This window comes from Apteryx mantelli, chromosome 3 (assembly GCF_036417845.1).
Source record: "Apteryx mantelli isolate bAptMan1 chromosome 3, bAptMan1.hap1, whole genome shotgun sequence".
In the NCBI taxonomy this organism is placed as follows: Eukaryota; Metazoa; Chordata; class Aves; order Apterygiformes; family Apterygidae; genus Apteryx; species Apteryx mantelli.
In genome coordinates this window covers 86422429-86434677 of record NC_089980.1, presented here as the reverse complement: position 1 = coordinate 86434677, position 12249 = coordinate 86422429, and the positions used below count along the sequence as shown (strand labels likewise).

General features: G+C 42.2%; 1 protein-coding gene across 6 annotated transcripts in view; it reads right to left on the bottom strand.

Annotated features, from left to right (window-relative positions):
• Positions 1 to 8504, bottom strand: part of LAMA4 (laminin subunit alpha 4) — a 113459-nt gene extending 104955 nt beyond the window's left edge. For all 6 annotated transcript variants that reach the window (XR_010883768.1, XM_067293828.1, XM_067293829.1 and 3 more), the window contains exon 1: positions 8187 to 8504. Coding sequence is in view for 5 of the 6 variants with exons in the window: in XM_067293828.1 (XP_067149929.1) it covers positions 8187 to 8387 (201 nt within the window). In the remaining variant the exon portion in view is untranslated. The remainder of the gene's footprint in view (positions 1 to 8186) is intronic.
• Between the last annotated feature and the right edge of the window lie 3745 nt (positions 8505 to 12249).

Genomic DNA, 12249 nt, shown 5'->3' with positions numbered 1-12249 from the left:
GGATAAATCAGACAGCTGCTGAAGATGGCTAATTTGAAGGTGCCATATTTCCAGGCTGTTCTCCCAGCATGGTTTCTCCCTTGATGTTGCCAGTGCTTTGTAAACATGTGGGAGGAAAGGGACACAGCTTGGCATAGTTAAATTTGTGCTACAAGCATTATACCCAGGAGTGGTGTCTGACTAGTATATGGAGGCAGGCAGAGGCTGTGCTCTGAAAGGAGAGAGGAAAGGTGTGTTTAAGTCAGATAGGGCTAGGGAGGAGGGATAACCTGTCCCCCTCGCTCATTGCCTCTCTGCCCATAGCTTGTTTCATCATGGACGTGGTCGGATAATGAGGAAATTAATTGTTGGCTCAAAGAAGGGGGAGACTAGATCAAGAGGAAAAAACCTACCAACCTCTTTCCTCATCTCTCACAAAGATCCCTTGCCTAAGCCCCTATTTCCAGCTGACTTAAAATTAATTATCTGGTGCCTTAGCGATGCTGTAGAGTCTCTCCAGAGAATCCTCTCCATTGACGGGAGAGTGGGGAGGCACAGAAAAGGCCATCGCAACTCTGTAAGAACTTGGGCACAGCACATAAATCTTCTCTGACTCTACACCATGCCTAGACCCTCAATACCTGCCCACTTCTCTGTGAACAAATCTGTGCTAAGTACTGGTGCTCCCAAGACCTTCCCAACCCTGTACTGCCCAGGCTGTGCTAGCTTTCAAGAGCACCTACGTGTGTAGGATTTAAATAGCTCTGGGGGGCTTTCCCATATTTTACCCAGCCTGCTCATTTCTTTTGGTGCTGGTGCAGATTTTCTCCGTAAAAGTGCTTGTTTCCACAGAGTGGTTTGGAGGAAGGATCCCTGGAGCCAGGAAAGGGAAGCACAGCTCCTCTTCTTTACAGTGGCAAAGACTTATGAACAGTAGGATCTTTGTGGGCCCTCATCCAGAGATGAAAATCTACAGTGGGCCACCCTTGGTCATATTGGCCTTGTGTTAGCCTTGACTGAAAATAAGTCTTCCCATCTCTTGCCACTTGGGAGTCCTTTCATGCAAAAGTAACAGGATGCATAGTAAGGTGGTAACATAGTACTACACTGTCTGGAAATGACCTGTTTTAGTTGCTAGTTCCATATGCTGTTTCCTCCATCTGATGTCAATGGTGAAAGGCTGAATAAGTTCGTTTTGTTTCATTTTTGTTAGGATGACAGAGTTAAGCAATGATTCACAGCCCTCCAATCTTAGTTAAAATGGCTATTTTTACAGATCATATTAAAAGTTGATCATGCAGATAGATTATTTTTATTCATTTTATTATTAAATTATGTTTAAAATTAACATTTTAAGTGTGGACGGTTCTCCCCATGCTGACTGGCTTATGTATGCAAGGACTTATAAAATAACATCTTAGTCCTGTTTAGAATCTTGTAAACTTAGAATAGTAGTTTCTAAAACATTTTTCACAAGCCTATGTTATTCTTGATCTCATATTTGGTATCTTAGTAACTCATGATTGCCAGACTTTTGGCACTGTTTCTTGATGGTTTGTCTTAAAAAAACGCCCAAATAGTAGTTCTGGTAGTTCTGGTGTATTTGTTTTAAGAAAATAACCATCTAAAGAATTGCACAATACACCTAGAAAAACAGGAACAACAAAGACAGACCATATTTACTTCATTTTTATCAATCTCTGCTTGCACTGACAAATGTATACTGTATGGATCCTGACTGGTAGAATGATTTCTTTGAGATCATTTAATGACAAAGAATCATAATTCAAAAACCATGGAGCTATAACAGCATTATATTCAGTATTATTCAGCAATTGTTGAATCTTACACTAGGATGTACAGTCCAAACATCCCTAGCCGATGGTGGTTTCTGAAAATGAACTGGGATCAGATCCAAATTTTCGAGAGAACCAATTAAAATATAACAACCAAATGTGTCTATATTTTGATGCTTGAAATCTAAGTCCAGAAGCAAATTGTAAATCATCAGTGACTGGTTACATATTACTCAGAAACTACACCAATTTTCCACAGCTCTTGAACACAACTTGTAGGTATTTCTTATCAGTTTAATCAGGGCAAGTTCTCTCTCCTTCAGAAAACAATTCTTTTATTGCTTTTCATGCCTCTCAGAAAAACTGGACTTCTAATTCTATCATTGCTTCCCATGTCATGAATAAGAGTGAGCATGAAATGCCTTTTATTGGTTTTCACAGCCCTGAATAAGCTGTGGGGCACTTTGTTGGTGCTTGCCCAAAACTTTGTGGGAACAAGCTACAGCGGAGTTTAACTTGCATTGTCCTGGTGGCTGTGCTTTATGCACCTTCTTGAAATGGAGAACATTTCCCACTATCCATCTGCTCTGTCCTTTGGTTCCATTCACTTCAGCTTCCTATGATTTAAAAGGTTCAGGGTCTGTTGACTCCTGTCCTAGCAGCTGATTTTCATTAAAACTTTGATGAGAAACTTAAGCTGGAATCACAAACATCTGCAGTTAAAACTTCCTCCCCACTAATAGACATTTCTCAGAACATAACCTTGTTACAACAGAAAGAAACAGCAGCTAGAAATCCAAATTGCCCATTATGGGAGTTAACCTAACATAACCTTAAGGAACTGAAATGAAATCATTTAAAGATCTGCTTTTTCCAAGGTGGATGCTGTCCCCTTTATTTTAAAAGAATATGAAGATTTCTGTCAAGCTAAAATCCTTTTTGGCTCACACCTCAGGATTAGGTTTTCTTGCTTCTTTTAGTACTGGTTTGTTTTGAACAGATTAATGCCACAAGTAAGGAGTAAATTGTGCTTTTTCTCTAAACAGTCTGCAAGACCTTTCAATCCATCTCTTATGGGCAAAAGGTGAAGGCAATTTGGTGATAGTTTGAGGTCTTTATTTACAAGAGACTAGGACTTTTGAGTGCTCTATCTTAGATATTTAACTTGAGCCATTCTAGAGAGGTGAGTTTGTCAGGGAATTTCTGCTAATTAGTGTTTATCACCTTAGAAAACCAGAAAGAAAGCACCTAAGATATCATTATTGCTTTTGAAAAGTTAGATCAGCAGCTGCTGGTAGAAGTCAGGTGGGAACAAATGATTGTCAACCATGTCATTTTGATGTGCAAGCTCCAACAGTTAACTTCTAGCTCCTACTGTTTCTTATAGTAAAATGACTAATTTTGCCTTGACTATGATAATTATTTCCTTTAAAGGACTTCTCTTCTTTTCCTCTCTGCCCTTCCCCTGAGATAAAAACACTGCTGCTGAAAACAGTTTTCCTCTTCCATCCATCCAACAATATCATGCCTTCCTTCACTCTGGGAATTGGCTTCCTGCCTTATCCCAACTATTTCAGTCTTTTCTTCACCCTTACCCTTAATCTCATTCTTGCTCTAATTTTTTCCTATCCTTTGTCTTCTTTCTGCTTTAGTTTGTTTTCTTTCCCATCATTTGCTTCATTTCCCAGAGAGGACATTTGAAATGATCTTTTCTTGCTTGGCAAGTGTCTTCATAGAATTTTTTCCCTTTCTTCTACTAAACCTTCCTACACTGACCTATACTGGACTCTCTTTGCTATCTTCTTGAACCTCCTGTAGTCATTTACATCAGAATGAAATGAATTTAGAACAGCCATCTTCTGGATATCACCCTATACTCATTTTGCATTAGTGAATGACTATACAGTGTGAATCACAGGGAATGATTTGCCATATTCTCTAATATTTGAGCTCTTGCCCCATTGTTTATTTTCACCTAGGACTTTACACTCTTCTAATGTTCATAAGGAACTGTGTTCCTATCTGTGAACAATCTTCAGCTATACAGTTAAAATCATCATATCAGTGGAATTTACAAACATTGAATGTTGACAGTAGAAGACTCCAGATCCAAATGATAATGTATGACCTACCTCTTTTTTAAAGCCATGTGTTTGACAACGGGATATAACTATTCTCAGAAGTTAGTTCTGTTTTTCAGCCTTGTCTCTGTGCCTTATCAAAAATAGAAATGTCTCACCACCACCCTTTCCTTCTGCCATGTTCAAGCTAATGAATGAAGCGTGAGCCTACACCTGACAAAGAATTCTGATGACTGCCACTCAGCTTCTTAGCTTTCATTTGAAATTTGGCTGTCAGTTTTAAATCCTCTTTGCTTCCATCTCTGATTATCTTCCTTGTAAAATATTCTAATCTTTTTGTATTTGGAAAAATCAGTCTCTAATGTAATGCTGCCAGTTGCATTTGGGTTATGCTGATGAGTTGGATCCAGCACTTCATGCTCATTTTCTTTCTCCCTCCCCATGTCTCCCCATACACATCACAATTTCGGTTCTGTAACATTTTCTTTCTTATTGCGTTTGTGAGCCAAAGAACTTAATCATCTTGAAACAGGATACAAGCAATGTGGGTACTTCATGGAGTGTTTTTAATACTGATCTGCCTCTTGATAGAGAATCTGACACAACTGGATAAATTGCTCAGTGCTTAATTACCTTAAAAGTTAAAATTTGTGAATAACTTCTATTTTAAACTTAGTCAGCTTCAGTTTCCAGGTGTTGCATATATTAGACCTTCATTTGTTAGAGTGGGGAACCTGTTGTTAAAGTTTTGTTGCTTGTGTAGGTACTTACACAACACATTCAAAGTTTTTTACTTAACTTCCTTCTGAGCTAAACAGATTTGAGTTCTGGAATCTCTCAGTTATCTTTAAACTCCTAACACTTTAATCCTTCTCATGATACTTTCTGAATCATTTTCATTAATTTACAAGCATTCTTCTTGAAACACAGACACAGAGACACATTAGTCCACGATGGTCATATCAGTGCTCATTTTGAATGTAAGGTGGCTGTTATTTTGTATGGAATGTAGTCCAATGAATTTAAACACCTACATTTTGTGCCTCAAGCTTTAGTTGATTAATAAAGTAGTCCTGAAGTGAGTACCTAACATAGTCTTTACAGAGGAAGAGGCTTCTTTGAGGGCCTCCAGAGGGAGGCCAGTAGGAATTAGAGGCTTTAAAAGTCTGGTGTCTCCATTGACTATACAGGGATTTTAGGCATATACTTGAATATGGGGCCCGATTAAGACTGCACATGATGATTAGGCACAGTTTATATGCTGAAATTAGGTGAACTGGATCCCACGCAAATACTGCTTTACAACCAGGGCACCAATGTACAAGATTACTCTGTATGTTAACTGACAGAGATCCAAGCACTCCCCTTGCAAGAATCTTCTAGGGCCCTCCTGGAAATGCATGCTCAATATGATCCTATGCTTTGAGACCAACCACTAAAACAGTTTTTAATCCACACAGAGTGCAATATTAATTTTGTATTCTTCCAAAATGTCCTCTGAGGTCCAACTCAATCCCATGCTCTGTTCTGTGAGTGGGTACAGCATATTAGCATAGTATTGAAAATGTAGTTAGTGCTCTTCTCTCTGCCATAAAGAGACTTTCATTCAAATCCAAGGCATAGGAAAGTGCCACATTTACATTAATTCTGAACTTTTTAAACCACATCTCCAAATTCTTCTGAGTTTAGGGTTGCCAAATATGGGAAAGAAAGAGGAGTGGGAAACCAAGAAATATTCACTAATATGTGTTTGTTTACATCAATTGGGGTCTCCTGTTCTTCTACAGGTTCATAATATCATACTCTCAATAGGATGTAAGAACATCCTACCAGGTATAGGTCAGAAACTCCCACCAACTCTGTTTTAGACCTTTGAGATTTCTGAAGACATTAAGTAGAGCAGAATGATATGTAGGGCAAATACTGTCCCCCACCTGCCCCACATGATGAAAAGTCATGATTTCTGACTTTCCTGATGTGTTCTCTGACTTTATGACAGCATGTTTAACTTTGTGGTTGACTGGCACCACAGTCCACTATGAAGCACTATGTACAGCGAGTCTGTGGTTCTGTAATTCTGCCTCACAAATCTGCTCCCTATATAATTTGGTACTATTCGATGTGACTAACAGCCTCTGTCTGCTTGGGAGAATTATAGGCCTGAGTCAATATTTAGACTAAGGAACTGAATCAAACAGTGCTGTGTAAGGGAGTTTATACTGCAGTTCACTGAGAGTTGTGGGTTAAGAACGCAAACTCAGAAAAAGGCTAATTTAAAACTGATATGATAAATCTTGTTCCCAGGGCTGAGTCCCAGGGTAGGTGGGCTGTGGGCAGGGGAAACTCTATAAGGGATGGAGGAAATGTTCCTTCCTCAGGTGAAAAACTATCAGGCTATCATTCTTCAGCAACTACATTAGCCTCTGGATTTAGAGCAGCCTTTCCCAGCTCTCCTTACCAACAATATACACAGATTCTCAGAGTTGTAGAGCCATCAGCCCTATACCAAAAAAGCATCCTCCTGGGCTTCTTTGGAAATTGCCACTGAGGTGGGTGGGCCCTGAAGCATGACAGAGAAGTGAATCTGTAGGTAGGGAAAGAGCCTAAAATTCTGGCTCCTCCCTCGTGAAACCCTAATATTTGCAGTCAGGGTCCTTGGTATGATTATAGCAGGCAGCATCCAGTTATAATATGGGATCTGAAGGCTGCCATTGCAGGGACTGAAGTAAACTGTTAGAGCAAACACTGGTTATTGAGTCTATTAAATCAGATTGTGCAAAAGAAAGTTTAGGGATGACTAAGGTGGGTGAAAGAGACTAAAATGTTACTCCTATGTAATGGCCAATACATCCCACAGCGCTTTCCTAAGATAAAGTCTAATATATTAAAGTGAAGCAATGTGCAGTGTGTCTTTGGGAAAACTGTACAACACAATCATATCCAGAAAGGCTATTAATTGCTCATGCCCATTGTCCTCCGAAATCCAGCTACAAAACCCATTTGGCTCTTAAATCAGGCATTTCATTGAGGGACTTTCCATTTTGTAAGCAACAGGTGGCAATGCAGCTTCCCAGGGGCTGATCCCAGGCCAGGGAAGAGACGTACGTCCCACATCATAGCGTCCATCCAAGCTCAGGCCAGCTCCTGAGAGCTTCTACATTAAGCAGAGCAGAGTTTTGGTTCCAACTTTCTCACACAGGTCATTTTTTGCACCAAGTCACTGACAGGGTGGGAAGGCGTTTTCTGAGATTGCGCAGCTGCTTGGAAGCACTACAGTGCGGGGAAGGTCTCTGTTCAGCCCTGTGGTAACCCCAGCTGTCTGAGAGGTTTTTTTATGCAACTCAGTACATTTATTTCCATGGCTGTTAGTTCTGGTAATTGGAGTAGAGGGGGAAAAATTAATCTTGTGATATAAAAGAATGTGATCTTGATATTGTCATGGTGACATGGCTATGCTAATCTCACCTCATTTTTAGATTATGCTAGAAGAACTGCTCTTTCCCTTCCCATGACCTTATGTAACTCAATTTGCCTCCTACTTCACATCTCCCACACATGAGACATTAATGTCTCCCCCTCTCAGTGTATGCTAGAGTAATTTATTGTTTACTCAAGCTGTATTTTTGAATAGTTCATTCCAGATGCAACCTTGTTAAAATCAGAAGTATCAACCAATCCCAAATCACAGGGATTGCACGAAAATTTTCCACAGCCAAGTCTCTTCTCAGATCTCTCTAATTTCATTTGTCACTAATCCCAACCTCATACTTTTTGGAAGGCTTAAAATCTCTGCAGGTGTTTTCGCTGCAGGCAGTTTCCTGTGCACATTTGATTTACTATCCTTGCTCCCATCAAAAAAAGGAACTTTAGATTTTGGAGGGAGATGGCATTAAGAGAAAAAAACACAAACTTCTACAGTACAGTGTTTGCCACCAAGAAAAAGACTCTTCCTGGAAATTTAAGTGAATTAAAATTCCAGGAACTACACAAGGTAAACAGAAAAGTGTTGTGACAATTAACCCTTGTAAAATAGCTCTGTTTGGACAGGCCTGTTTAGTTATGTTGGCAGGAAAATCAGAGACGTGCTAAGCTAGTCTCACTGTAAAGTACAGCAGCTGTCTGCTCACAGCAGGCAGGGCATGTGTATATTTTGAAGTTTGAACTGTATCTTTCTAGTCTTGAAACGCAATGTCTCTGACCCCCCACAAAAATCTCCGGTATCACTTTAAGGATCGAATGATTAAGCTAACATTAACCAGATGGGAACTTCAACACAGACAGATGAAAGCAGAAAAGTGCAGACACTAGAGAGAGAATGGAGTTACTGTACCTCGGCAAAAGGCACCCAACTTCCAGTAGCTGCTGACTGCTGCTGCCCTCTGATATCAGTGGCTTCTTGTGCGCTGACCGCTGAGCTACCTTCAATGTCAAAAGGAAAAACGCCTCCCTCACTTGAGGCTGTGCTGGAGGAGAAGCATCCCAAAAAGAATAATATAGGAAAAACAAGGGGCCAGGCGGAGATCAAAGCCATTTCCTCCCCTTACATCCAGCAGTGGTCTTCTAGCGTCTTAGTAATTGTTTACCCTCTTCTGCAATCAGCCCCCCTTGGTTTAGTGGTGCCTCAGTTATTTTAACTTTCAGCATGCAGTTTCCAGATGTGGCACTTCAAGGCAGTCTAACCAGATCCTTATTTAAAAGAAAAAAAAAAAAAAAAGGAAAAGAAGGGAAGAAAAGCGCTTTTGCGCTTTTGCTGCCTCCCTTGTTCACTCTCTGTGCCTGTGGCTTCTCTTTTTCCCCAGAGGCTCCAGCTCAATAACATACAGATGGGCAGTGCTTAAGCAGAGAGTGTCAAACACAGATTGTATTCCAGGAAAGCACCACTAGCTCCCCAGCCACCTTATCTCCCTCTGTCAGGATACAGACTGACGCTGTGCTCAGGGCTCTGGCTTCCTTCACATGTTCACATCATTCCCTTTTTACCTTTTGTGTCGAGACCCTCCCACTCAAACTTTGCTGTTCAGAAAGTGAGGTCACCCTTTCCTCCCCCTGCACCCCCCCCCCCAACTCAGTTTGGACATGATCTGACTGCTCCACACGAAGCGTTGACTCTTGTGACTGTTTTTCTAACATCTCCAGTGCATTCAGTGAAAGACAGAAAGGTGCCAAATTTATTAAAAAAGCACTAGACAATCCCTTTTTTTTGATATGGGGGAGGGGAGGCTGTGGGCGGGAGGAGGGAGAGACAGCCTGGCTGTGCCATGGGCTAATAAGGGTGAGTGGTTTCTCTAACAGGCTTCTTTCAAATCCTTTCCTTCAAGCCCACCTCTCAGCTTCTGGCCGGCTCGTGAAAAAAAATATTGTTCACTGCAATTTTGGAAAATGACTTCATTACTCAGACTCATGAACTTTTATTTACAAAAAGCATCTTGTATTCCTTTTTCAAGAGATGCTTTGTGAGGCCCTGGTAACAAGGCTCACAGTGTATGAAAGCAAGCTGAATATATTGCCCACAGCTGACCTAATTTTAAGACTGCAATCTCACAAAGACAACGCTGTAACCTTCCCTAGGTTTTGGGACAAAGTCGGGATATAATTACACCAATGTACACCATTTCAGCTAAGGGGTCAGCACCCTGTCCTTTATCTGTCCTCTTTTCAGGGGTTTGTAACACCATTGTACTAATTCACCCCAGGCAGAAATTGGCTTATCAGGCTTTATTCTGGAAGCTGATTCCTTCTTCCTCCCTCCTCCTCTTCCTATCTATCTGATTGAAAATATTATGAACCAAGGAAGCAATTAGTAGAGAAGTAAGGGTAAAATAAAGTGCTTTGGGGATCTGTGAACTTCTGCTCACCTACAGGTACAGATTCTGGCCCATAAATGCTGTATAAATGACATATGGGGACTATAAAGAAATTAACCACCAGGAAACTCTGCCGCTTTCAGAGATGGTGTAGTATGAGTGGACAAGGCCTGTGAAATATGAATTACTGGAATATGTGGGAGGCGATTTTTTTTGATACAGAAAGTGGAAAAACCAACTAGCAGAGAATCTGCTAGATCTGATCCCAGCTGTTAGGGAGGAGCTGTTGACAAAATGACAGGGGAAGGTAACTTGAGAAAGAGTTACCTAAAGTTCATCAACCCTTGGGTGGGAAGGAGGAAAAACAGGAAAATCAAATCTACATACTTCTGGCAGGCAGTCCTCAACAAATTGACAAAACTGTGAGGAAAGTGCTCTTGCCTAAAACAAAAAGGACCTGAAGAGAGTAGGTGGCCTGTAGAGAAATGATATGAAGTGGAAAGACAGGAAAGACAAGAAGATTTGACTAAATGGTGAGGTCTTCCTGGACCTGAAACTCGAGAAAGAAAGATGTGGAAAGTGAAAACTGAGTCTGCTTACTACATCCGGGTGCAGGAGGAACACACAGAGACCAAAGCTGAAGGGCAGAGGCAGAAAATGAGATGTAATTAGAAAGACAGTAATTGTAAGAGGAAGATTTAGGAGATCCTTGATTCAATATCCAATGAAGAGGGAAAGTGAAAGAGTTTAAGGTGGAGGAAAGGATTAGATGGCTTCTTAAGGATCTTCCTAGCGTTATGAGCTCTAATTTTCCTAGGAAGTCATTAGCTATTATGGTTTTTGCTCTGGAGATCAAGACTTTTAATTCCAGATGCACAAAACCAAGGTGTAACTCTGTTTTTCTACAATTGACTGACTGCGGCTACAGTTCTTTCAGGATTGCATTGCAACAAGAAGAAAAGATATTCCTTCAAGTTTTCATGATTTTGAAGTTATGCATTATTGATAACTACAACATTTTGCGATAGTTTCAGTAAGTAAAATTTCAGGATAAAAGACTGTAAAATGCTTCCTCTCAAAAGGTAATTTGGTGAGTGTATAAGGTTTCTTTGTGTCTTTCCATTGCCTAGTGAAATGCTATGGATACAGTTTAGGACTGGAAGTATGTCAAAAGAAGGATCACTATATGAGAGGTAGTGGAGACCAGTGGTAGGTACTAATCATTGTGCTGAGAGATTCATAGTTTTCTCTTGAATATTTAATTAATTTGATCAATTAAAGTAAATTGAATTAACTAAACTCCGACGATTTAATCAATTTCTTAAGTCTTTTTATCGCAGGGGTGGTGAAGCTGAACAGCATGTGCATGTATACTTAATTTAGGCCGAGATCCTGCAAGTATGCGTATCAGTCACATTCAGCCTGGGGCGCCTTTTAAGAGCTAAGTGCTTATGTGTTTGCATGACTGGGGTGTCACGATTTGCACGACTGGGTCATTGCATTGGCCGCAAAAGGCAGGGTTTTGGTAGCGGGGATCCCCAGGGGTGCCCTGTGTGGAGCAGGCCGGAACCGTCCTGTGCCGGTCTGAGCCGGTTCCAGGCAGCTCCCCAGGGGAGGAAGCGGCTGGGCCGCACCCAAACGGCCGCTTGCGCGGGCAGCGCCTGGCGCCTCTGGGCAGGCACAGCGAGGAAAGGGCAGTGGCCGCCCGGGGCAGGAGGCGCTGCAGGAGGCCTCTGGGGACGCCTGGGAGGACACACGAAAGGAAAGATGTGAGGATGCAAAAGGGGACCCATGAGGGGAAATGCAAAGAGACATGTTTGGAGAAACAAAATGGAGGGGGTGCGTGGAAGGGGATGTTGTTGGGGACGCGGCTGGAGGTGCTCCCTGCCAGGGAAGGTACCTCTTAGGGACTGCCTGTGGGGGACCCACGCCGGTGCAGGGACACCCCGAGGGGCTGTGGGTGACCCACGCTGGCGCAGGGACACCCTGCAGGACCGTGGCTGCGGGCAACCCATGCTGGGACAGGGACACCCCAAGGGACTGTGGCCATGGGCAGCCCATGGGGGCTTAGGGACACCCCCCAAGGGACTGAAGCTGCAGGTGATCCACAGGGGGATAGGGACACTCTGATAGACTGCGGTCATGGGTGACCCGTGCCCGGGCAGGGACACCCCAAGGGACTGCGGCTGTGGGTGACCCACACTGGGGCAGAGAAGCACTAAGAAGCCCGGAGCAGCAGAGGAAAAGCGTAAGAGGCAAGGAGCATTAGAAAGAAACCACCATGACCCGACCCCGACCTCCTGCGCTGCCTGTCATCTCACTGAAGGGATTGGGTGGGACTGAGCGTAACGTGCGGCAAAAATGAGGGGAGTGGAGGCTAGGAAGTGGGGAGGAGAGGTGTTGGACTGAAGCTGAGCCTGGGGAATGGGGAGGTAAGGGGTTTCCCTAAGTGTTTGTTTAATTGTTTGTCTTTTTGTTTTTTCTCAATACCTGAATCAGTAATTAAAATGTTATGTTAATTGGCAATAAATTAAATTAAGTACCTCTTTGGCAAGACTTCCATATTCATGGGCAAAACAGTCTTGACTT